Source organism: Bubalus kerabau, chromosome 1 (genome assembly GCF_029407905.1).
Source record: "Bubalus kerabau isolate K-KA32 ecotype Philippines breed swamp buffalo chromosome 1, PCC_UOA_SB_1v2, whole genome shotgun sequence".
In the NCBI taxonomy this organism is placed as follows: domain Eukaryota; kingdom Metazoa; phylum Chordata; class Mammalia; order Artiodactyla; family Bovidae; genus Bubalus; species Bubalus kerabau.
Window position 1 is genome coordinate 90290596 of NC_073624.1, and position 27503 is coordinate 90318098.

General features: G+C 37.4%; 1 protein-coding gene and 1 long non-coding RNA gene across 9 annotated transcripts in view; one reads left to right on the forward strand and one right to left on the reverse strand.

Annotated features, from left to right (window-relative positions):
- SENP1 (SUMO specific peptidase 1) overlaps nt 1–23950 on the reverse strand; it is a 78791-nt gene extending 54841 nt beyond the window's left edge. For 3 of the 8 annotated variants that reach the window (XR_008714849.1, XM_055582036.1, XM_055582054.1), the window contains exons 1-7: nt 23614–23950; nt 19554–19601; nt 17509–17639; nt 16052–16136; nt 15166–15201; nt 10806–10965; nt 5475–5646 (exon numbers count right to left, since the gene is read on the reverse strand). Coding sequence is in view for 7 of the 8 variants with exons in the window: in XM_055582036.1 (XP_055438011.1) it covers nt 5475–5646; nt 10806–10965; nt 15166–15201; nt 16052–16136; nt 17509–17639; nt 19554–19601; nt 23614–23845 (864 nt within the window). In the remaining variant the exon portion in view is untranslated. Of the gene's footprint in view, nt 1–5474; nt 5647–10805; nt 10966–15165; nt 15202–16051; nt 16137–17508; nt 17640–19553; nt 19602–21541; nt 22956–22984; nt 23579–23613 lie in introns of those variants that run through there. The other 5 variants (XM_055582021.1, XM_055582069.1, XM_055582062.1 and 2 more) reach the window with 5 other exon arrangements.
- On the forward strand, nt 23827–27503 carry LOC129652960 (uncharacterized). The gene is made up of 4 exons (XR_008714872.1): nt 23827–24129; nt 24906–24996; nt 25879–26001; nt 27424–27503. It is a non-coding gene; the product is annotated as an uncharacterized LOC129652960 (long non-coding RNA).

The window sequence follows — 27503 nt, forward strand, 5'->3', positions numbered from 1 at the left end:
GCACTGGGCAACTTGACAACCCCTTATGAGAAAGAGCTATCCTTAAATCTGAATAGTTGAGTGATCACAAAAGAAAGAAGTAGTTGAGCATTTATTTGGTGGCAAAATAGAACCAAGAGAAGAAACAAATTTGCAATGTTCTCTATGAAGAAAATAAATACCATTATCTTACCCCTTAGACCTTAATATATTCAAGACAATGGTGGTCCTCTTTTTTTAGTGTTTGTGAAGAGACTGTCTATATATTTTTATAATTAAAAATCATAATTAAAATAAATGTCTCTTTATCCAACTCCTTGCAACCCCATGGACTGTAGCCTGCCAGGCTCCTCCGTCCATGGAATTCTCCAAGCCAGAATACTGGAGTGGGTAGCTGTTCCCTTCTCCAGGATCTTCCCAACCCAGGGATCAAACCCAGGTCTGCGGCATTGCAGGATTCTTTACCATCTGAGCCACCAGGGAAGCCCTTATTAAAACACAAATTTGCTATTATGAAAATTCTTCAAGTACATAATCGAAAGAAAGCAGCATCATTACAGATTATTAGGGTGTAAGAGAGATCTTTGCCAACTAACTCCACTGTGATCTATATACTGGAAAGCTGTACTATCTGGCACTTTAATGACTGAAATTCTGAATACCTCAATATAAATCTTGATTCCACTTTCCCACTATACCAAATAACCTAATCCACAATACTGTGGGGTTAACAGTATGTTGTTTTCAAGGGTGGTAAAATGGAGGGAGGGAAGGGAAATCAGAAGTGAAGTACTACACCTGGGTCATAGATATTAACTCTAAATTGTAGTTCACTTCCACTATCTCAACAAATTACATCTTAAAAAAGCTTTGACTGTATTATCTTATCACAGGAAGAAAAGTAAAGCAGATATATTGGTGTAAGAGGCTACTCTGCATATGAAGGGAAGGCAAAGAAATACCCCCATCACTTAAAGACCTCAAGAGAACACCAAGAGTAGATGAGATAGAAAGGATCTTTGTGGTACCCTAAATACTACAAACAAAAGAGGAAAAGTAGGGGAGGGATAAATCAGCTTGAGATTAACACATACGCACTACGATTACAAGACACACAACAAGCAAGGACCTACTGTATAGCACAGGGAACACTACTCAATATTCTGTGATAACCTATATGAGAAAAAAATCTGAAAAAAGAATAAATATATGTATAACTGAATCATTTTGCTGTACACCTGAAACTAACACAATATTATAAATCACAATTCAATACAATTTTTTTAAAAAGAATTAAACCATAAAAAGTTAGAAACATTTCCCTCCTCCCTCCTATCACATAAAAAATGTTTTCTTGGAATAAATTTTTATACTTATAAATAAAACATGAAGAACCAACATGCCATTAAGTGACTCATCTAATGCAAATTACAATAAATCTAGATTAATTCAACACAAAGTTAACTTTTAAAAATAATTTAACACACACACAAGTCCCCAACAAATCATTTTCTTCAATAAATATATCTTCAAAGAAAAGCTTCTGTCTGAGCCTGAACAACCTCACAGTCATTAAACAACAAAAAATGAACAGAAAAAAATGTCCAATACTCCAAATTATTTGAGGTCTCTTCAAGCCCCATTGGAGAAGGCAATGGCACTCCACTCCAGTACTCTTGCCTGGCAAATCCCATGGGTGGAGGAGCCTGGTAAGCTACAGTCCATGGGGTCACAGTCGGACACAACTGAGCGACTTCACTTTCACTTTCAAGCCCCATACTTTCAGTTTAAACTGATTATGGTTTAACAGACACTTGCCCCTTAGAAGAAAAGCTATGACAAACCTAAACAACATATTAAAAAAAAGTCCTCTACTTCAAACAATTATCTGAGATCTCTTCAAGCCCCATACTTTCAGTTTAAACTTATTTATGATTTAATAGATGCTTGCTCCTTGGAAGAAAAGCTATGACAAACCTAAATAGTGCATTAAAAAGTAGAGACATCACTTTGCCAACAATGGTTCATACAGTCAAAACTATATTTTTTCCAGTATTCATGTCCGGGTGTGAGAGCTGGACCATAAAGAAGGCTGAATGTCAAAGAACTGAAGCTTTGGAATGGTGGTGCTGGAGAAGACTCTTGAGAGTCCCTTGGACAGCAAGGAGAGCAAACCAGTCAATCCTACAGGAAATCAAGCCTGAATATTCACTGGAATGCCTAATGCTGAAGCACCAATACTTTGGCCACCTGATGCGAGGAGCTGACTCATTAGAAAAGACCCTGATGCTGGGAAAAACTGAGGGCAAGAGGAGAAGGAGGCAATAAAGGATGAGATGGTTGGATGGCATCACTGACTCAATGGACATGAGTCTGAGCAAACTCAAGGAGGTAGTGATGGACAGAGAAGCCTGGTGTGCTGCAGTTCACAGGGTTGCAAAGAGTTGGACACAACTTAGCGACTGAACAACAATATTACTTGTTAAACCATTTTCTATTGAGTGAGCAAATTAAGAAATTAAGAGGAAAGGAAGCTATAATTGGGTAAAATATTAGAGCAAAGGAAGTTTGCTAATATTATGTTATAAATCTAATAAATGACCATAGAAAGTTTAATAAGTTTAAGGATAATTAGTAAAGTATGTTTTTCTTAAAAAAAAAAAAAAGAATAAACCCACCAGTGTCATCTGTAAGGCAGCCCACCATCTTAAAATGCTGCTTAATATGCAGCACAGAAGCATGTCTGGAAGCAATATATAACTGAAAAGAAACTACCTGTGTTATTGCCATTTAACATTTCTATTTTTTTCTTAGTATTTTTTCTTTCCCAAAAAGAAACTCACATCCTCTGTAACAGTACTAAGAGAACATTCTGTGATCATGGAAATGTTCCTAATCTGCACTATCCAATATTGTAGCCACTAGCCATGTATGGCTAATGAGTGCCTGAAATGTGGCTAATGTGACTGAGAAACTACATTTTTATTTTATTTAAATTAACTTAAACAGCGCATGTGGCTAGAGGTTAATATTAATTAGATACTACTGTGCTTTAATGTGGCCCTTGAATCAGCCATCAGCCAAGTGGTAGTACAGCCACCACATGCATATTTCCAAATTCCTCTTCCTCATATATATCTTCAAATCTCTGTTGTAAAACTGAACAGTTCAGTGGTGACACGTTAATTCTATAGATGGCTTCATATTCCTGAAGATGTTAGACAGCTCCAGGCCTAAGATTATACACTTCTCCTTCTTTAAACATAAGGAACAGCACCTCCCTTGGAGATCCCAATATTTCCATGGAATATAACTTTTCCTCCAGTTTATAAGTTTTCAGCAAGGAGATCCAACCAGTCCATCCTAAAGGAAATCAGTCCTGAATATTCACTGGTAGGACTGATGCTGAAGCTGAAACTCCAATACTTTGGCCACCTGATGTGAAGAACTGACTCATCTGAAAAGACTCTGGTCTGGGAAAGATTGAAGGCAGGAGGAAAAAGGGATGACAGAGGATGAGATGGTTGGATGGCATCACTGACTCAATGGACATGAGTTTGAGTAGGTTCTGGGAGTTGGTGATGGACAGGGAAGCCTGGCGTGCTGCGGTTCATGGGGTCAGAGAGTTGGACATGACTGAGTGACTGAACTGAACTGATAAGCTTCCATCAATAATCTTACTTCAGTGGGAAAAAAGTAATATTTTAATATGTATTATCTGTAACACCTAAGACTAAACATCTAAATAATCTGTTGAGAGTTTCATTTAATAAAGTTTGGTCCAATATTTTTACAGACTACTTCATATTTCTATACTACAAGTACCCTGCTTTTCACAGCAGATTAAAAGCCTAAAAACAACTGAGGTAAAATTTTCTGCAACTTTTATTCCATAGGACAGGTTCAATCCTTGGCATCTTCTTGACACTGCAGAAGGAAAAAGAAACCAGCCTCCCATTCTCCACTGACCCAGCCTGTGGCCTGGAGGGTAGACTGGAAGGATGAAAGTATTTGGTCAGCCCAAGTCCTCAGGTTGGAAGTGAAGGTGAAAGAAGGAGGGGGGGCTGAGTTGTCCCAAATACTGGTTGGCTAGTGAGTGAATGGTGTGGGCTTACAATGTACATGGTTTGAAGGATACTCGTGATCCCAGCAACCGCCACATGAGGCAAGGAGGGGTCTGGGAGGCCTGCGTCCTGCTGCCATGCCGTCACTCTTTCCCCACAAGTCTCTCTGTAATCTGCAGACTTCCTAGGCTCTAGCAGAAGCACAACTCCTACAACTCCAGTAATTAAAAAAAAATTATATATGCAGTAACTGATGGTACTAAATTCAGTGTTACAAATGGTACAGTGAAAAAGAAATAGCTGTTGCTCAGCTATCACTAAAGGCAACTGTTGCCAGTTTTGTCTATCCTTCTCCCTGATGATTCACTAGTTTTGTCACCCTCTGTGAATACTGTAGATTCAATACAAATTTAAAACCAAAAAACATACAGCATTTTTAACTAACCATGTCACAAATAATCAAGTTTTGCCACCTAAGAGATCTTCACCACCAAATTACATAACTGTTTAGTACGTAACACTATATTTTTGACTTCAGGCTCTGGAAGCTCTTAATGGGCAGGAACCACATCACCATGTTGTGTAGCAGAAATCATATCATACTGGACTCATGCAGAAGAACTGGGTTGCAGGCTGACCGTTTATAGTTGTGTGACTTCTGACCTTTACTTTCCAACCTTGTAAATGTGGTTATTACCTCATCTCTATTTCATAGATTAAAAGAATTCAAAACAGTAATATATGTGGAAAGCACACTGAAAAACCTAATGCTATCTAAGTGTGAGGTCATTATTCATTTGTATCTCCACAGCAACCAGTCCAAAGCTGACTAGATGGATAATAAATATTAAATTGAACAGGTTTAAGTACATTTCCTTACTGTATAAATTATACGTTATATTTACAGAAATGATTTTCTTCCTTTAGGTTTACTGAATGAATATTACAACACAGTGTCAACACATCTTTCTTGTGGAGAAAGTTTATGATCTCAAAGATTTTACTCATAATGAAAAGATGTAAATTGTTTAAGTGCCTTCTTGATTTTTCTTTTATATTGAGGAAAAATTATCCTGGTAAGAAGGGTGGGCAGGTATGTTATCAAATCCAGCAAGGTTAACAGTTTTGCCACATGAAGCTAGAGTTTTAGAAAGGGTCCAAAAGAGAAAAGAGATAGTTTGATGTATGAGAAGCCACTCAGACAAACTGAAGATTAAGTCTGCTATCCAACAGGAATACAAGATGGTAAGAAAAATACTGCTAAATTATCTCCTTAATTTTTTTAGAACAGATGACAGCACTCAAAGAGTAATCAAGGAAAAAAAAAACACATAAAGGGTTAAGTAAATGCAATGGTTAATAAACATCTAAGTCAGAGGGAACAAATAGCTGAATGTAGGGCAAGTTTAACTTTTAGCAGCTTTTCCTTACCTCTTCTGCTGTGCTAATATGTCGTCTTTGAGTTTTCTTGGGGCTCAAAAGATTTCGACGACATGAACCACTCCAAGATGGACTTGAAACAGGCTTAATAGGAAAAGATTTTTCATATGCAGACATGTGGCAGTGATGGTTTGACTTTCCTGTAAAATTGTTTGATAATCCACTAAAAAAAAAAAAAAAAGAGTTTGTAAGAAAAGACATGAAAATCTAAGCAAGTGATTATTTCCACTTTCAAGAAATAATAGAAACAAAAAATTAACAGGTAGAATGACAGATGTACCTTGTGAGGGAAATACACAGGAAATGATACATAAGTTGCTGTTTCAAGTTCTGCCATTTATGAAGTCTTACACTGCCAAACTATATAATTATCAAACACCTAAAATTTTATTTCTTAGTTTCACTATCTATGACAGAAAGCACATTGGATTAAGTTTCTTCAGAAAATCTGGGTTCAAGGTACATTAATAGGCACACATTTTCTATTTATTTCCTGCAGGCCCTCTTCCAGCCTTTTGGAGGAAAATATTTTAAGATTAAATATGCAAAGATGAATAAAGCTGAAGCTCAAATGAGTCTTTCAATTGAATTTTAAAGTTTCCTAAAAGGCCAACAGAGGGCTCCCATCTATCACTAAAAACAACTAGAAGGCTTATTATGAGGCTCCATCACTGTGACTTCTTCTGGCCTCTCTGCTTACCTCTTTTGAAGAATTGTTTCTTTATACCATATCTGCTTCAAATAATGCAGAAAACTGACATAAAAATATTTTTGTGGACTCAAAACCCAGTTTTATCTCTAAGGTTAGGATAATAATTCATAGTTATTTCCTACATGTTCTTCTTTATTATCACTCAGCTACTTACACTCATATAATTTTCTTTCTGCTGAGGATGAAGAATAATGTACATAGCTAACTAAGCTGAATTTATTGAAATGAACTTTTTAAATCAATACATGTGGTCTGAATCCAAATGAAATCAGATTAGATCTAAAGAAAATAAAAATGTGCATATACTCTAACTCTTTCAAACTCTGATGATTTTTATGCCTGATGGAGTGGGGAAAGGAGCGAGAACTTAGAATCTCAGAAACAGGCTTCTTTTCTTAGATGGATAGATGCAGCCAGAAAAAGATGGGAAGGCCAAAACAATTTGCTTGGTAAGGATATAATGGATTCCCCACAGTGTCTTTTGTATTTATTCTTCCTAGAGAGTGTGTGTGTGTTTTAACGCAGATTCTTTTACCTAAAGAAACAGCATGAGGGCATCCTGCAATGCCAGAAAGCAAGGGAGCTACCAACAGCCAACGAGGTTGAATCAGACACTGATGGAAGACTGAAGGAACTCCCACTGGCCAACGCTGTGAGAATGGAAGCATTAGAAGAGTAACGATTGTCATAGATTGAATTCATCTGAATTGATCTGAACCACATGAAGTGGCTAAAACTTACTTTGAAAATTGGTAATGAAAAAGAAAGATTTATTATCACACAACCTGCCTTCCCAGAGGGTAACCAAACAGCTCTGCTGCTGCTGCTGCTGCTAAGTCGCTTCAGTCGTGTCCGACTCTGTGCGACCCCATAGACGGCAGCCCATCAGGCTCCCCTGTCCCTGGGATTCTCCAGGCAAGAACACTGGAGTGGGTTGCCATTTCCTCCTCCAATGCAGCAAAGTGAAAAGTGAAAGTGAAGTCGCTTAGTCGTGTCCGACTCTTCGCAACCCCATGGACTGCAGCCTACCAGGCTCCTCCGTCCATGGGATTTTCCAGGCAAGAGTACTGGAGTGGGGTGCCATTGCCTTCTCCGACCAAACAGCTCTAACTAATGACAAAAAAAGCTCTCCCTTATAGCAGAGTGCCAATTAATTAGTACAAAAGAAATGATAAACTCAGAAAAATACTATTTCATTAACTCTAATAAAATTATTATCAGGTCAAAGGGGGCCAAAAGGTACAAACTTTCAGTGACAAAATAAGTCATGGGGATGTAATATACAGCATGGCTACAGTTAGTAATACTGTATTTGAAAGCTACTAAGAGAGTAGATCTTTCTGTATGATGATGGGTGTTAACTTATTGTGGTGATTATTTTTAATATGTACAAATATTACATCATTATGCTGCACAACTGACACTAATACAATGTTATATATCAATTACACCTCAATTAAAAAATTATCAGATAAGGATTATCATTTAATATTAATAACTTAGGTTGATTTGAAACTGGTCATTCATATAATGCCAAAGTAACATCATTTAGGTGACATTTTAGTCAAAAGGGGGAAGAAAACCTAACAACTCAGGACTAGAGTGTTATCACTCTAATCCAGAGGTCAACCCAGCATCACTAACAATATGGTTGTAGGTTTTCTAATGTGATGTAACACAGTATCAGCTTTTATTCAAGCAAAAAATCTAGTTTATAAAATACATGCAGGAGAGAGGACAAAATAATGATACTATGAGGAAGCAAGGTGCCAAATTCAAAAGGTAAAAATTATGTAGAAAAAAACATCATGTCATAAAAAAGGGGGTGCTATTCTGTAAAAAAGCTTTTGTATACATATATATATATATACATATATACACATACACACAGTATGTGTAATATGTATATTTTAGAAAATTTATGAGTTTTTGGCTAGCCAAAAGAATTTATGACATTTTGATTCCATAATTGTTCGACTTAGAATGAACAGAATGCTAGATTTCTAACTTACAGTCACTGAAAACTTTGATATAGTTCCATGTATTTTAGGATCTGATATTACTGCTGAAAGTCTAGAAAATTTATTATCTTAGTGATTAAAAAAAAATTATATTAAAAAAATTTGAATGAGGCTTGAAACTTCTAATCCAATTCTGATAATATAAAGAAATACTATGTTGTAAAAAAAAAAAAAACAAATTAATAAGTGATAGAGTATTAACTACAGATTTTGTTCAAATTTCACAAAATGTTATGCTATTTTTCACTATCTTATTCAAGACTCCACGTTGTATTCAACTGCATCGAGCAGCTTCAGCTGCATGCAACAATTTCTAATAAATTCTCTTTTCATTTTTACACTATTACAAATATTTTCCAATTTTCCTTGTTATGGCTTCTTAGATACACTCATCATTTATAAGTGGACATTTAATGTCCAAATACATGGGATTTTGTTTAAAGTATCTTTAATATTAATCCCTCATTTTGATACTAATTTCTCATTTAAATGCTTTCTTCTCTGCAATCACCCTTTAACTTTATTGAGGCTTTCAATGGCTAAGTTGAAGAACTCTCTTGGTAAATGTCACATTGCACCTGAGAATATGTGGGTTATTTTCAAATATCTTTTGATATTGACTTCTAACATAATTCCACAGTGATAAGAGAGCAGACTCTATGATTTCAGTACTTTTAGACCATGAGACTTTTGCTCCTAGCCTCATGTCCCTGGATGCACACACAGAGCCTCCTGGTTCACAGTCCATGGGGCTCGAGTAGAGTTTGTATCCTACCACCACGTGAAAACTGTATAAATCTTAATCATGTTGAACTGGTTCATGGTGCTTTTCAGGTCTGCTATATCCTTCTACTTTTCAGTATATTCATTCTATTAATTTTTGAGAGTTTGATACTGAAACTCCAACAAAAATCTTAATTTATCTACTTAAAAAATAATTATAACACATGATGGAACTATACAGAAAAGCAAGTGCTATTCAAGACTGTAAGAAACTGAAGGGGGATAACTACCGATACAATTCTAGATTGTACAAACTAGCTGTAAAAGGATAAGGTTTGGACAAACTAGCTGTAAAGGATACTTTTGGGTCAACTAGGAAAATTTAAATATAACTTATTCAGTGTACAAGATAAGATGTACTGAATGAAAAAAGAGAAGATGATTGACTGAAAAAGATTACAGAGGAGTATGTGCACCATGAACTGATTTTTGGAAAAAAATGAGTGTAAACAGGAAAATATCTGGAAGGATATATATATTAATGTAAGACATTACAAAGGTTATCTCTGATTGGTGGGAATATGATGTTTTTATTGCTTATTTTGTGCTTATCTGTATTTTCTAACTTTGTACAAAGCATGTGCCCTGTTTCTATAATAACATTATTTAAAAAAATAGCAGTATGGCATTATTGGGTAAAAAGAAGCAACTTACCAAATGATGCATACAGAATATCTTTAATGAAGTCAACATATTATACATTCTATAGTATTACATAGCATACATATCATTCTATATATAAGTAAGAGAGAGTGAAAGAGAAATGAACACAGGAAAGGATTTGGAAGCAAACACAAGAAGAGGAAGGGAGTAAGACTGTGAGTAGGGGTTAAGGGATTTTGGCTTTATTGGCAACGTTTTAATTTTTACAATGCAACTGTATTAATGAATTCTTTTTTATATTAATGAATTCTTTTATAATTTTTTTAAATATTAAGAAGTAGGGAAGACAATTCCTAGGGGTACATGTTTCCAGAGGTCATGTGCTAATAATCATAAAATAAAAACTATCTGTTGGTTTCAACCAACACCAGAAAGCTTAGCTTTGACTAAGCAAAAAACTAAATGACCCTACATGTCTAAAATCTATCACCAGAGTAATATTTAAGAAATTATAAATACCATATAAAAAATTTACTAACATAAAGTATTTGAGGGGAAAGTTTCTAAGCCAAACTTCATCTGCCTTTAATAATCAGAATAAATTTGGTGAGGGAATAAGCAGGGCTTATAAGTTAGGCTAACTACGATGAAGTTCTTTATGCATCTATTATCTAATAGAAATAGTGGACCCAAGTAAAAGGCTGCTTTGGATGAAGTCAGGTCTGCTCATGTCAAAAGTCTGCAAAATGTGGTTTCTTTGCTATTAAAGTTGCAGAAATTGATCCATTTTCACTTTGGCTGTCATCAAAATTCAGCACCAAATAAATTAAAAGTTGAAAGTACAAAATGAATTTGTCCACATCTTTGTATGAGTAGTCAAGAACCCGCTTGCCAATGCAGAAGATGTAGGAGATTCAGGTTCAATCCCTGGGTTGGAAAGATCCTCTGAAGGATGGCATGGCAACCCAGTCCAGAATTCTTGCCTGGAGAATCCCATAGACAGAGAAGCCTGGCGGGCTATAGTTCATAGGGTCGCAAAGAGTCAGACATGATTGAAGTGATTTAGCATGCACACGTATGCACTATGGTTTCAAGTTCAAAAATGGTGTTACTTCTTTAAAGTGCCAAAGTAACTACTGTCCTATGGCCATTTTCCCTTATAATGGAGAAAGGGCTTGTGAACTAAGCAGCCAGAATACTTACCTTGAGGTCTTTCGGGTTTCGAGGTAAAGACTTCGGCTGTTTCTTGATTTTTGTAAAGTTGAACCTGATACCGGAGTGGAATTTCTCCACTGGCCATTTGCACTCTGGCCAAAGGTTCTTAGGTCTCCTGAGCCAATAAAACTGTCTGAGGAAGTGTTGTCTAGAAGAATAAAAGTTTGAATAAATTAAACAAATACCTACAGTGGTTCTCCATATGACTGCAACCACGTCCAATATTGTATTCCAAAGTAATGTGGCATATCACCATGTCTCTCATGGAAGAAAGATACCAGTCTCAACTGCCAGCAAAGTCTGCAGTAAGGGAACTTCTACAAACTATAAGTGATTCAGCCATACTAACCTGAAAATTGATGAAGGAGCTGAATCCTGCCACAGCCATGTGCCTTATCTGCATCAATGTGACTCCGTGGTGTCCACCAAAAGTCAACATTTTACCCCAACTATATCTTGCAAGCACTCCCAGGCCTGGGCCTGAAAGAAGGTAGGCCAGACCAGTAAGAAAGCAGGTGGAGGGCCAAGGAGAATTGTAATTCAAATGAACAACAGTTATTGCTTAATAAGCAGCTGGTGTCACTCTGTTTTTAATTACCGTGCTCACGACTCAGGGGCTCTGTCTAAGAGCAGAGATAACCTAATTGCTGCTTATTCTGGCCGGCTTATGGCAGGAATGACCCATCATGTGCATTTGGTTCTGGTATGATAACTTCAGTCATTGAATGTTATGATCAAACATATCAATACTCCGATACTTGTTACTGCAGTCAGACTAAGTGAGGATTACTTATTATTTCAGTTTTATGACTTGTGGCTTACAAACTGGGGTGATAAAAATCTTTCAGTTTCAGCTAGGAGTAGGATAATTTTTATATTTTCCTCTGTCCATCAGCAGGATGGGACAATTTAAAACAACACCTTCAAAATAAGTTCAGATGTTAGCCTATGTGACTGAGGAGCACCAGTGGCAAGATGAAAATGTTAATTCTCTACTTTCAGAATTTTTGTCTAATGCCCACATCACTTTGAAGATCCTCTTTCAAAGCATATTACTATAGAATTTTGCACAATATTATGTATTTGCTGTTTAAATTACTTAATGTAGCTTTTGATACTCTCATCTAAAAAGTAAGGCAACTGACAAAAATACTAGTTTTGTATTGTGGATTTTTTTGATCAGGATTATCAGAATTTAGGGTAAATAAGAGAAATAAAAGAAATAGTCAAGGGTGGTATTAAGTACCACCATTACAGTACCAGTGTATGACATAATGTAATAATTAAATTTATTTTCATAATGAATTACAACTTTTTTCCTCTGCAGCCAACAACTATGCTTGCCTTGACATCTATTACTATTACTGTAAAAATAGAGACATGAGGCTAATGAAAATGAGTTTCATTAAAGGACCAGAAAATCATTATCTTTAAGCAAAGTAATAATGATAGAAATCTGTTTCTCATACTTTTTGCTAAAATTTGATCAGGGAATGATCTAACTTGAGCTGTCTACTTGAGGAATAAGTCTACGAAAAAATGCAAATTTGAGACTAAGGATAAACCAGAGTAGCCTCTTTGATGGTATCTGACAGATGTCACAGGTTTTTTTGGCTTTAAAATTAAAGGAAAAAGCACAGGATCAAGCAATCTATTTCACCAAAATCACTCAGTGATATTACTGAACAATGCTCTACTGCTGATATGATCAAGCAAAGCTACAGAGGGACCACCAACAGGAGGCTGCACTCTTTTAGTACTGTCATCATTAAGAAGTCAGATTGCAAATGCCATAAATAAGATTACCTATGTGTGTGTGTACACACACAGCATTATAGGGGAATACACCAAAATTTTAATTTGGTGATGGAATTACAGGTATTTTTCTACTTTTCTATACACATTTTCTATAGAGACAGGCAATATTTTTATGGACACAGTGAAACTTCATATTAAAAAAAAGTGTGTCAGGCAATCACTTACTATGAAAGTAACCATCAGTTGCTCCTGTTAAGTTTCAGGTTTATTTAGTTCTTATGAATACAGGATGCTTCAATTCATCTTACCTACTAAATGTCAGTTTGGCAACCTAATTTAACATATTTTACAAAGATAAGACATTGATAATGATTCTAAGCATGAGCAAAATCATTTCTTTTCATCTTAAGCTACTTTTATTTAAGGTTTAGAATGTTTTAATTTTTTTTCCAATTGTGCTCTTAATAAAATCAAGAGGTCTTGAAGTCTGGTCAACAATAAGTTATTAAAGTGAAAATGATACATTTCTGCTTTCTAAATTTTTCTTTTAAAATCAGCTTTTTAAAAAAAAATCAGCATTTTACATGGTCTGATCTTGGAAATATTTTAAAAGCTTGATACAGAGAGGCAGATCCAGTAAAGTGTAAATGGGAAGCTGTAGACTCTAGATTCTAGTTTGAGGCTTTCCTGTGTTTGTTTTCACCTTAGTGGAGGAGCAGATTATAAGAGAGGAGACAAAAACCAATACGGTCATGATGAGGAGACTAAGGCAAGTAAACTGAGGACCCATGTCTAGCCCAATCAAATCAAGGTGAATGACCACAGAAATTAACGTGAAAATTATCAGAAAAGAAAAGGAGATAGCAGAAACAATATTCTACAGGACTTGCAATAAACAAGAATGGATGTAGCAAGGCAATAAAGTAAAAAAAAAAGTACACAGTAAAAAGATTTGAATTACAGTTTTCAGTATAAAAAAAAAGTATACAGATCTTTGGCATTCACAGATTTAAATTTCTAATTGTCAGAGAGCAACCTTAGCGGTCTGTGAAACGCCATAAATTTGTTTGGTCACAGACTAGATTATATTTGGCAGAGGCATAAATCTGAATCCTCTGCTTCAGGTTTTAATTTAGAAAATGAATGTAATGGCTCAGCATCTCCATTCAATATGGTTTTATTACTCATTGTTGATATTCTCTAGTCATCATCACATTTAAAGTAACTGTTACAAATTTTTTTCTTATCCTAAAGAAAAAAAAAAACGGCCTTTCAAGTGAGAGACAAAAACTCTGACATAAGAGTTTGATACAGGGATCAACTTGTGGTATGAGGACAAACAGAAAAATAACCCTCAAGAATCATGTAACTATGTACAAAGCCAGCAATTTGTTAAATACCACCACAGTCAAGAATATAGGGACCTGAGATGACCTCAGAAATATCCTTTGTGAATATCAAGGGTCTACTGAAATTTAAAAGAAAAAAGCTAAAAACAAATGTTTTTAAGTTATGTATTTATAATAGCTAACAACAATGAAGGTGAAGGGGACCTAAACCATAAAGAAAATGAAGGAAATGAAGATACACGCCCATTATCCTAAATCACAGCCCCTTGGATTCAGTTGTATTTCTACATTTAAAAATTTTTTTGAAATTTTACAAAGATAATCTGGCATATATTATGTAGTGCTTCTAAGTATAACCTGAAGCAGCACCTTGTTATTAAACATATTGATATATCTATAGTGAAATTTATAAATATTCGTATTTACAGAGATTTTTTAAAAAGCAAAACATAAATAGTTAAATATCAATTCATGTAGTTTTTTGCCAAGAAAAGAATACAGCTCAGTCTTGATGTCAAACAAATTACGATAAAAATTTTTGGTTTTCAGAGGCTTTTGAATTTTGGGATTGGACGTAAAGGACTGTGAATGTGTATATAAATTCCATGGGTTATTAGAAATCAACAGAAAAAGGTAAATATGAAGAGTAATAGGTAAGCAGAATACTTTTTTTTAAGAACTAGGTTAACAAAAGATGGTATGTTTTGAATCATACAATGTGTACATGGATATATACTGACAAAAAAACAGAAATGACCACAGAATTAAGTAAGAGTTGAGTTAGCCAGGAGATAGTGAATATAATTTGAGTATAATTTTCTATATATGATTGTTTATTATTAAATGTAATTAATATTAAAGGAAATTACTTTAAACTGAAACCAAATATTCTGTCCAATGGTAAACCAGCAAACAAAATTACAAGCATATATAGCTTGGGTTCAAATGCAAATATTAATGATCTGATTTCATTATCCACTCAACTGTCCTATCTGTAGTATTAATACTAATGACCTATGAAGCCAGATTTCAGGCTCTCTGCTTATCAGAAAGAACTTTTCAACAACAATGATGGCAGAGTTACTTTCTGAAAAAATTAACTGATTTTTCTATACAATTAAGCACATACTATGTGGAGACCATTTCCCACCCTGGGAGAGGAAATCCAGTGCCCCAGGTAAAGAACCACCCACTAAACGATATTTAAATATAATATAAATCTCAAAGAACATCATACTAACGTCTTTTTAGGGGAGGAGATCTCATCTTGCTGAATCCTGAGGAAGCCAAATAACAATAATTATTATTTGCATTTCATATTTATTATCTCAATTTATCCTTATAAAAATCCCACTGAAACAAGTTCAATGGTATGGCTAATATTCCCATACTTGTGGTCAGGTGAGGAGATGAAAGCATGAGGAGTGAAAAACTTTGGAAGACCACTACAATCTTCCTGGGTCATGCTGCCAGGAGGCTAACCAATAAAAAAACTCTTAAGTTTCCCCAAGACAGAGCCAGATCATTGCAAATCCAAACCTTAAGAAGGGGGCAGATGAAAAGTAAGGTAGGCCAGGGGCCAGGAGTAGCCTAGAGAATGCTGATTTCTGTTATGGATCACAAGTTGAAAAGGCAAGCCCTTGAATATGCAAGCATGGCTGTGGCAGGTGCTAGACAGAAACACGTAGTGAACATTTCCTGCCCTAAAGGAGGGACAAGCTTGGGTAGAAATAAGTTTTCAGAATTTATGGTTTTAAGCCAAATACAAATAGGCTAGCTCTGTGCTTTAAATCAGTACAAAACAAGTATCCTTCACATTACATACACGTATCTTAAAAAAAAAAAAAATCCAAAACCAGAGTTGTACTGCTTTTTACAATGGCATAATAAGCAAGTAGGAGAACTGATTCCAAAAAAAATACTTTCTTTTTAAAAAATGTTCGGTTGAGACTAGATTAGTGAAGTATTATAGCAACCATAAATAGCTTACTAAAATGATGTTTTAGTGGAAAAAATACCATTTTGCTTTTGACAATGTTTTCACTTTTAGAGACAGTAAACACAAACGATTTGCTAAGAAGAAGACTGAAAGGTAGGAATGCCTTGACTCCAAGTAATGTGTCATACCTGAATAATAGTTTGGACTATAAGCTGCACTTCTTGTAGAACAAGTGTAAGACCGGTCCAAATTTCCTCGCCTGGAAGGTAAAATCTAAACAAAATAAAAGATTTTTAAGCCATATTTTTTAACAATAAAATGCAATAAAGATTGCCACTAGGAAAAATACACAATTAGACAAGATTATGACACATTTCAGAACAATTAAATATACGTGTATATATATAATAACCTGCATGCTAGTAAGAAAGGAAGACACATAGACAATCTGATGAAACGACTAAGGCTTCAAGGGGAAAAATGGGAAAATATTTGCTAAACAACTTAGTTCATAGAATGCTCATTACAAGGTAATATGTATCTAGTATATCCTATTCTCAAAGCCAGCTATATCACACAACAAAGCAGCTGACAAAATCAACCTGGTTTTGATTCTTTTGATAACTTAACAGGACAGTTCTTAATCAGGGATGCTCCTGTACCCCAGCACAAATCTGTAAATGTGGAGATACATATTCAGTTATCAAAATGATTAATGGGGTCAGATGCTACAGGTATTAAGTGCCCAGGGGTTTGGGATGCTAAACATTCTGAACACAGCAAAGCTGTGTTCCTAATGGCTTCCTACTGAGAAAGACTGCTTTATTAACAGTGATCCTCAAATCTTAATGTGTATATAGATCAGCTGGAGACTTTTTAAACTATAGATTGTGATTCAGTAGGTATGGAATAAAGCTTGAGATTCTGTATTTCTCATAAGCTCTCAGATGATGCTGATGCTCCTGATCCCTGAGAAACTAAGAATATTATAGAACAGAGAAATCTCAGAGCTGTTGTATATTTTCAATTTCCTCCCATTTAACGCTCAGCGATTTTAAGACATCAGTTTAAAAGATCACTGATCTGTGTGTTGATAAATAAAATACTGAGGAATAAGAGTTTTCTAAAAGGTACCATTCTCCAAGAATTCATACATAGCCTGGTTCTTATCTTAACTTTAACATATCAAACAAAATTCCAAATACTAGTATGCGAAAGTTGCTCAGTCGTGTCCAACTTTTTGTGACCCCATGGACCATACAGTCCATGGAATTCTCCAGACCAGAATACTGGAGTTGGTAGCCTTTCCCTTCTCCAGGGGATCTTCCCAACCCAAGGATCAAACCCAGGTCTCCCGCATTGCAGGCGGATTCTTTACCAGCTGAGCCACCAGGGAAGCCCATGAATACTGGAGTGGGTAGCCTATCCCTTCTCCAGCAGATCTTCCCAACCCAGGAATCAAACCAGGGTCTCCTGCATTGCAGGCAGATTTTTTACCAGCTGAGCTACCAGAGAAGCACTAGTATAACCGATTCTAAAAAGTTTACATATTTGCCTGTGTTTTCAAGTGTGGCATTTAAACTCTATCAGATGAAAACTTAAGCCTAAATAATTAATTAATTAAGGAAAGAAAATTATTACTAACCTGATGGTCAGAAAGTGAAAGCTGGTCCTCTGAAAAACCTGTTTGTGACAGGAGATGGGTTTTGAATATGGAGTTGTGATTCACTAAGGTTACTTCTCCAGCATCCATCCTCATCCTATCAGCAATATCATCTGGGGAGAGTCCAGATTAGTTCAAGTCACATAATGCTTCAATATTTATTTTTCCATGAACCAATCTTTTCACGTAATAAAAATGAATTCTCCCAAACACCTCTACAATCAAATAAAACCTCTCTCCTTCACAACTATTGGCAATCTCAAAATGTCCCTGTCAAAAAAAAAAAAAGAGGCCCATGTGCAGAAATTAGTTAATTTGGAATTGAGATCATCTACTAAACAGTTCAAGACTTGTACAAGAATAAAAATAGCTTAATTCAAAGTTTTAAAAACAATGAAATCTTCCCAAAAGAAAATTTTGATTTTTTTAACTGTATAAAAAATTTTAAATATTAAAAAAAATAGGGAAAAATTTTACCATTCAAAACAAATACTCTTAACCCAGTTTATTTCCTATTTCAACTCAAAAAGGTACTGTAAAATTTAATCCATGTGATATTTTTTCTGCAAAAAGCATAATTTATTCATATAGCTCTTAATAGACATCAGCTCAATTACTGTAAAACTGTGGCAGAACCTTACTTTTATAACCATTTTTGAGGGGTTTATTACTATAAAAGAGCTAGAACAGAAAAAAATGAGAGGAAGGGAATTCAGTGATTCACACTGTTATCAGCAATGAGAGAAAAGGGAAACAAATGACCAGGAGAAAGAAGAGAGACTGAGCAAAAGGAGAAAACAGTAGAGAGAAGACTAATGTGGACTTCAAAGAAACACATGCAATGTTATAAGACCTAACTGTACAGGTTTTCCACCCTATTCTTAAACTGACTACTAGTCTTGATCTTATTTATATTGCTCCCATTACAGACATAAATTACTATGAACAGAGGGAAATGTTCCAATCACAATTAATTCTTAATACTACTAGCTAAATGAAATTAAAATTTTACCTTTATCAAATTATGTATCATATAATAAGCAGTATGAAGTGAAGTGAAAGTCACTTAGTCGTGTCCAACTCTTTGGGACCCCATGGACTATATAGTCCATGGAATTCTCTAGGCCAGAATATTGGAGTGGGTAGCCTTTCCCTTTTCCAGGGGATCTTCCCAACCCAAGGATCAAACCCAGGTCTCCTGCAATGCAGGCAGATTCTTTATCAGTTGAGCCACAAAAGAAGCCCAAGAATACTGGAGTGGGTAGCCTATCCCTTCTCCAGCAGATCTTCCCAACCCAGGAATAGAACCAGGGCCTCTTGGACTGCAGGCGGATTCTTTACCAACTGAGTTATCAGGGAAGCCTGTAACACACAGTATAACACAATATTAAAGAACCAGTCTGCCTGAGCTTAAATCCTGGCTTCGCTAATTATAGTTGTGTGATCCTAGGCATGTTTCTTAAATCTCTGTGTCTTAGATAATAACAGCAGCTACTAGATGCTACTGCTCTTTAGTGGCTAAGTCGTTTCTGACTCTGCGACCCCATGGACTGTAGCCCACCAGGCTCCTCTATCCATGGGATTTCCCAGGCAAGAATACTAGAGTGGATTGCCATTTCCTTCTCCAGGGGATCTTCCTGATCCAGGGATCTAACCCTTGTCTCCTGCACCGGCAGATGGATTTCTTTACCACTGAGTCACCAGTGAAGCCCACCTACTAGATACTATTAAGTATTTTAAGTACTTAAAAGGCCTTGCACATAGTAATACTTGGTAATATATATTTGGCTTTTTAATACAATGAATGAGAAAATGCTTTAAAATGTTACTATAAAGAACAGCCCAACCAAAAGAAAATTGTTTGATATACTGTATTATATAATTAGGATGACATCTCCTTTAAAATTATTATTAACACAAAAATCCCAATATTGAAAATATTATTAAGCATAGATGCAAATATTCTTTCATTCCAGCTTAACTAATTAGAGTAAAAGGACTCAACATTACTTCATAATCAGTCTTACCCATGTCAGGTGTTTTCACATCACTGACTTCAGCAAAGATACAAAGTCCTATAAAAGAAGACAGAAAACAGAAAGATTACATTCTGAAACATCTCTTTCATATAATTATAGAACATGAAGCCACTCAGAAGTGGTGCTTTTATTCTTAGTGAAGAAAAAAATAAGATGGTAAGGCAAGTTGATGGGAAGAGAATGGAAACTAAAACTAGCCTAAGGTAGTTCCAAGCATTTCTGCAACCTGTGCTATACTAAAGAGCGATTATGGGCTACCCACAGAATACTACATACAGCACAAAGTGGGTCAGGAGAGCCAACACTGGAAGTTAATTTGCATAGGATCATAAAGTTAGTGACAGCACTGAAATTACAACCTAAACACTCTTCCTAATCCATTGCTCTATCACCTCATGCTAAATCATTTTATCAACAAGTAACAGATCTTATAGCAGTCCTATTAAGACTTCTCTTCCCCATGTCTTACAGGCCAAACAAAAAGCAATAAGACATTCTGAGGACAGTCAAAGAACTCATCACAGTTGTACTAAATACCCACCCCCCACCCCCATCATTAATCAAATGGTTACAAATCAAAGCCCTTTTGCCTATATGAAATTTTCTCCTCGATATGTCTAATTTGCCCAGAAAAAGAAGTTAAAAGCCTAGCTGGTGGAACTAGCACATCCCTGGACCAAGGCTTCTTGGAAGATTTACAAGGAGATGACTAGGGGTGGTACACTTATTTATTCATAATCTTATCACATATTTTTTAAAAGACTGAGCACTTCACCAGCCACACAGCACTATCAGAGCTTCAACCTAAGGAGACTGAATGACGATAACAGGAACCCTTTATGGTCCCAACACTGAAGTGCACACATTAAGGAAGGCTGCTTGAGCTTTTCTTGGCATAGGTACAGACTAAATAATTATCTGATTACCTAGTCTTGCCAGGGGAGTTTCCCAAAGAATTTAAGTCTTAGATTAAGGCTTCAAATATATTTCCAAATGCTCAACTTACTATAAGGTTTCTATCTGGTAATTCTCCAGATTATTCTTTTCCCTTTTTTCTTTTTTAATAAAGCCAAATTCCCTGGGTCCCCTATTAAGGGGAAAAAAATCCTATCAACCAATAAACTAGCAGTGACTTTCTCACATTTCACTCTTTCAAGACATTCCGTAATTGTCACCACTAGTCTTTTTTGGGAAAAAACAAACAAACAAACAAAAAACCCACAAAGCTGTATTTTCAATATTTATCATATTTAAAGTTTCAAAACACACCTGTTTGGCTTGGGTGGGAAGGGGTGAGGGGACATTTATTTCAGGGTTAGTTTTAAAATATTTCCTCATTTTCTACTGTCTAAACATTTCAGCACTTCCAAAGATCTCTAGGACACCCTGCCTCTCTTTTCTTCCTGTCCACCAGTTGCCCCCAGTTCTGAGGGCCCACAGGTCAGGAGTTACCACTAGTCTTTTTTGTTATATTAAAAGGAATGCCAATTTAAAAGCCTAGTGCCCATTAGAACAATCCCATGTTACCTTCCTTTGCACTGGTGAGATAGAGGTGAAAGGGAAGCAAGCAAGAAATCAAAGAACATTGGAAATTATGTCCAGAGAGGTTTAGTAACTTGCCTGAAATCACAAAGATGGGACAAAGGAAAGACAAAAATCCAGGCATCCTCACTTATAAGCAATTGCTCTTTCAACAAACATCACAATATTTCACATCCTTCAACATATCCTTATTGAAGGATTCATACACTTTGGCAAGATAAAGGTAATCCCTAGCTAAATCTGGGGAATCCACACTTTTTTAATGCTGCTGCTACTATTTGGTCACCAAGTCCTGACTCTTTCGACCCTACAGATTGTAGCCCACCAGGCTCCTCTGTCCATGGCATTTCCCAGGCACGTCCAGCTTCTTTGGTGTGCTTATGCTACTTTCTTTTTGCCACTGTGCAAATATAATGGGAGAAAGGATATTTTACCCCAAATGTTGGATCTGGTCCCTGGAACTTCTGATGCCACCAAATTCTTTCAAGCATGAGAAATTTTTCCTTCTAAGAGTATTCTAGTACTTAATTTTCTACTTCACATCAGTCACTTAATTTACGAAAAAAACATAAGTAATTACAGGTATTCAGTTGAAGTCAGATAAGCGGCTGAGCACAAGATAACATAAAATCTGAAAGAAAAAAAAAATGATGGCAAAGTCCTGACAATAACAAAACGTAATGAGTATAGTAAGACATACATGTAAAGAGGTGATTATAAAAGCGAACGTTTAGAGCTACCATGAAGCTATTTGAAAGTATATACTGAGGAGAGGCCCTATACAATTAGCTTTTTGCAGGACCAAGATGTAGTAAGAATAATTTCTGATATGACAAGGGTGTGGAAGTGATCATGTGAATCATCCTATTACAAACTCTGGAAAATTATGTATATCAAACAGTCTGCACTATATCATTATGCAATTTTGGTTGTCTTTCATATTTCAAAAGGCATCACTCAAATTAGACTCTAACACCTTAAAATCCTTTAAAAAAGGATTCACTTTCTTTCACACACACAAACATTTACTGTGCACCAAAAACACAGAGTGGACTGGGGATACAAAGATGAGTAAGAACTGGTCCCTGCTGCTGAGAATCTCACTGTCAGAGGGAGGAAACCAGATTCATCAACAGATACTTAAAACAAGATAATAAAGCTGGTGCAACTGGTAGAAGGTGTAGGAGTCAGGTATAGAAAAGGAAAGACTTCCAAAGCAGTAGTCAAGAATTACATCACCTTAGCTTGAGGTAGAAGAACCTGTTTTTTAATTCATTTGCTGCCTCTAGAGACCTGTCATCAGATGGGTGATAGGAAGACCATCTTTGCAGTTGGGATAATTAATTGGAATTAAGTAAGAGTGAGTGAGGCTTCTCCACAACAAATGAGACTTCTAACATGAGACTAAAGGAGAAAAGGGAATCTCTAAACTAGCAGGTTAAGGGATCATTCTTAAAGATATGCTTCAAGTTTCACTGTCACTGTAATTCCAAGTTCAGTGTAATCTATCTCTCAACAGGAGCCCTTAACACAAATTATCTTTATAAAGATTTAGGAGATGATACGATCTAAAATCATCCAAAATCATCCACTTGGAAGAAGAACTCTAAGTCAATTAGTTGGGGGCCTCTAAAAGGCATAAATTTCACAAGAATCACCACCACCCAAACGAAAAAAAGCAAATAAACGTGAGGTGAAATGACTTTAACAAGGCTGACGAGAAAGTGATAAAGCAGCGAGTTATTGCCAACAAGATAGTGGAAATACTGCAAAGGCACCGATAAACAGAAATCACCAAGCTCGAGAGAAATTGGGTATATTTCCAGAGAGATCACGTTATAGGGGACACCAAGAAAGCGACGGTTCAAGGGAATTACCAGGAGGCGATAAGCCAGGTAAGCAAACGGCGGCGGTTTAAGGGGATTTTCATAACCTGGGCAGGAGAGTCCAGACGTTTCTTTCTGGTGGTGGCACTAGCGGTATCACATCTCTGGGAGATACCACAGAGTAAAAGAGTTGGAGAAATGTTTACATGAGACGCAGAAGTAGTCGAGAAATATCTTTCAAGCCTCAAGGAAGGCGGGAGGTGAAGCACGTATAACAGAAAAGCTGAGCTTCCCGATGCAAACAGCTTTCCCCTGAGAGAAGACCTGCTCTGGCGGGAAAGCCCCGAAATCCCAACCGGCCTTTTTCTCACGAGTAGGACTAGGCGCTGAGATGGGGCCGGCCGTGACCGTAGGGAGACGGCCTCTCCTCGACCCCGGAGAAAGAGGCCTCAAGGAACGGCCTCGGGAAAGCTAACTAACGGCCACCCGCCAGATCGCGGCCTCGGACAGCAGGGGGGAGAGGTGGTCCCAGGGGGCGGGGCAGAGGGAAAAGCGCACTCCCCACAGCTGTCCCCGCTTCCGTCCAGCCCAGCCTAGGCTGCCGGGCCCGGGCCCGCTCTGCCTCCCGGTCAAGGCTCCCTCCATCCTCACCCCTCCCCCAGCTTCCCGCCGCCACTCACCGAACCGGAACCGGCTGCTATGCGAAGGGGTTTCCGGCCGGGCGCGGAACGCAAAACCCGGGAACCGCCGCGAACCGGAACCGCCTCCACAACACCGGAAGAGCTGTTCCGAGGCTGCGGAGGAGGGGGGGGTGGGGCGAGAGGTCAAAGAGCAGAGTTGAGGACCCGCGGAACGCCTGCGCAGTGTGGCGAGGCCTGAGACGCCAAGGGACTCGTCTAAGGCTGTAGTCATAATTTCCTCTTTCAGTCTGGGCTTTTTCTCCTTCTCCTTGTTAGAATACTGTTAGTGTGCCCATCGTCCTTCGATTTTCTCTGTTCCCTCGGCCCCCTTACCCGCCGCCTTCTAGTTCCGCTCGGCGATTTCTGCTCACTCTTTGGTTTCCATGGCAGCTTCTCTCTCTGGCCCTTGAACTGCAGGAACCGGTAGCCACCTTGACAGATGTAGACCTGAGCTAAATCTAGCTCGGGCAAGATTCATGTTTTAGCGAGAATCACAAAACGTTAGTGCTTGTAGAGGTTATTGGCCATCATTTAGTCTACGAGTTTCAGAGAAGTGGAATCATTTCCCAAAGTTACAAAGTACATGGCAGATCTGGGACTAGGAAACAAGTTTCTTAACTTGCAGTCCTGTACTCTTTGCAGCCTATCATGCATGATTGGCTAGTGGGGAAAAGGTGGGGCGGGGGACAGCTTGGGATTGGCTTAGGCTAGACTCTGGAAAAGTGGAGAAACTTCCAGAACGATGGACGAGTTTGAAACGCTCCTCCAGGAGGTGTGAGGAAAGTTATCCGGAGATCCATCCCAGGATTCTGCTCTCTGAAGAACTAGATGACCATGTTGTTGTTCGTGGGACTGAATTGATTAACCTTTATTCTCTATTTTTAAAAGAAAATAATGAGAAGGCATACGTTTGTTCATTTAGACTCGTCACCGAGTCCCTCAGCTTGGTGGGCCTCAGGACCCAGGCCCATCTAGAAGTCTTAGAGAAATGCTTCTGAGTAAGCACCCTAGACCCAGATGACAGCCACAGTCTGAGGTCAGACTTGGTTGAACTGGAGGCCTCCAGCCTTTAGCTCCTCTCAGCTGGTGGAGAAAATACTTGCTGAGTTCAGGATATCTTGCCCTGTCGAATATATAAAAGTAGATAGTATGTATCACTTCATATGCTGACATTTTATAGTATCAGGACCTAAAGCCTATTAGTATTGAACATACCTGGTCCATGTCATTTTTGTCCATCTTTATTATTCCATAGATCTGTTGTTTGCATTATATTCTGTCTCTATTTCTAGGAGGCAACCATGCGTAAAGTGGAATTGCATCTGAAATTTTTCATGTGTGTAACTCAGTCTCGCCAGTTAGTCAGGACTCCTCAGAGAACAGGTACCATTGTCTCCTGATCATATTCCAGTAACAGAATGGATTCTCTTGCCAGGAGTCTCAGTACAGGATATGAAACTTACTAGTGGGAGAAGGCAATGGCACCCCACTCCAGTACTCTTGCCTGGAAAATCCCATGGATGGAGGAGCCTGATGAGCTACAGTCCATGGGGTTGCTAAGAGTCAGACATGACTGAACGACTTCACTTTCACTTTTCACTTTCATGCATTGGAGAAGGAAATGGCAACCTACTCCAGTGTTCTTGCCTTGAGCATCCCAGGGATGGGGGAGCCTGGTGGGCTGCTGTCTCTGGGGTCGCACAGAGTCGGATACGACTGAAGCGACTTAGCAGCAGCAGCAGCAGTGCAGAGGCAGTTTTTAGCAGTCAATTGATCTTGTTTATTCCATTCTCACTATGATAAAATGTTTATGACTGAGTCCTGTCTTTTCCCTTCACAAGTGTCAGGTGAGATTTTGGTCTGTTATGCGAGAATAGTCCCCAGGCGGATAAGAAGGACTTGGGAGTTGAGAGAGAACAAGATTTATAGCACATGTGCTGGTAGTAGGTGTATTAAATGTATGAACAGTCCACAACCTATAACATAAATATAATCCTGAAGGAAAATGGCTTTCTCTTCCACCCCAGTCTTAAAGTTCCTACGTATGTGTTCTGCTTTCACCTCTCTTATGTCACCTCTTTTACCACCTTTTGGAGGTAAGATAGTTATTGATAAGAGCCATCACTTCTCTAATTTTTTTCACTGGATTTATGCATAAAATGCCCTGGATAGCTAGCTGAGAGCCATAGAGAAAGTGAAAGAGAATAAAGAGCACTCTCCCCTGAATCCCACCTTGAGGATAACCTAGAAATGTTTTTTTCTCAGCTGAAGAAGCTTCAACTTCCAGCATGCTCATACAAAAGCCACCGTCTAGGACAGATGTCCTGAAGAGTCTAGATACCGTGGATGATCCAGACACTGTGGAAGGCATACCCATTTTTGCAAATGGTGAGGCATGTGGTTAAGCATGGGGGAGGAATGTGGAAAGGGAACATTGGAAAGTGAAAAAATTGTGAATGTCATAAATATGTGTAGACACACTAAATTTGAAAAATTAGTTAAGACACAAGAGAGACAATTGTGTAGGGTGGGTGGGGAGTGGAATCTGTGAAACTGTAGAAAGAGGGACAGTTCCCTCTATGAAGAATAGCTTGATTTAATCAATAGTAAGTCATTTGGCTCCCCCATAACTGTAAGTTGCTAATCTGGTTTATCCTATTATTAGGAACTTTGACATATAAAAATGTGAAAGACATTTAAGAAAAAGATTAAATTAAGGAGTTATTATATCACAAAGTTATTCCAAATATTGTAAAAAAAATTCACCTTCAGACTCCATTTAATAACACATTTCTTTTGAATATTTTAAGTAGTGTACAACTCTTAAGCAATTTACGTGAAACTTCAGAAACATTTCTGAATGTGTTTCTGTGTTTCTTCTCAGCTTAAATATATCTGTAGTGGAGTCAGTTCACTGCAAACATTTATTGAGTTCCCACTATGTGCCCAATAATATACTAGAAGTGATAGAGAGGTTGTAATGTATATTTTTACATAAATGACAAGGACATGACCTTGTCACTCTCTCAGTAGTTTACAGTTTGGAAATGTTTTAGAGATTAATTAGTCTAATTCCTTATATTTTTCAAAAAGAATTCAGGTCTAAAAAGGTTTTCCTCAAGAAGTTAAAAAATTCTTTGGTATAATCACTCCCAGCATCTATGAAATATATAGCAATATTTATTCAATAATTTTTGAGCACTTACTGTTTGAAGTAATTGTATTAATACTAGTCTCAATAGGAGATGAGAAAATGAACTAGATGCTTTCCCTCTTGCCCAGAAACTGATGATCAAGAAGGGACATAATATGAGACAGTGTGTAACTCAAAGAGCTTGATAACTTTGGTGCAAAATGTTGACTTTCAAAAGAGGATGCCTTGGAGATGTAGACAAGGGAGGGGCCAGCTGACTGCTTTGGCAGAGCTTCACTGAGCTCCAGTATGTTGGCAGGGCACCATGGGGCAGGATCCAGTCCTAGGCTTTGAAATGGCTTACACTCTAATCCAATTCAGTCTCCTCAGTGTTCTGAGAGCTAACCAGACTCACAGGAAAATGGTTTGTATACAATAGTCTCAATTTATTAGGCTACTGGAACAATATGTATCCATATATGGCAACTCTGTGTGGTTTGTGTCCCTTTAATCAGACTTGCGTTACCCATACATAAAAAGCTGCTAGGTCAAGACATAAGCCCGGCTGGTGGACTTGTCCTACAGTTTCCTGAATTTGTATAGATTATTTCTTATTTGCCTTCTTCTTCCCTGCTTTTCCTATTCTCGTTTTGCTCTATACCTAATACTCACCTCAGACCCCCTTTGCTCTGATGACCCATTTGGACCTGCCTCTGTGGTTTGAACTCAGCATTATCCCATGGACAATATTTTGCTG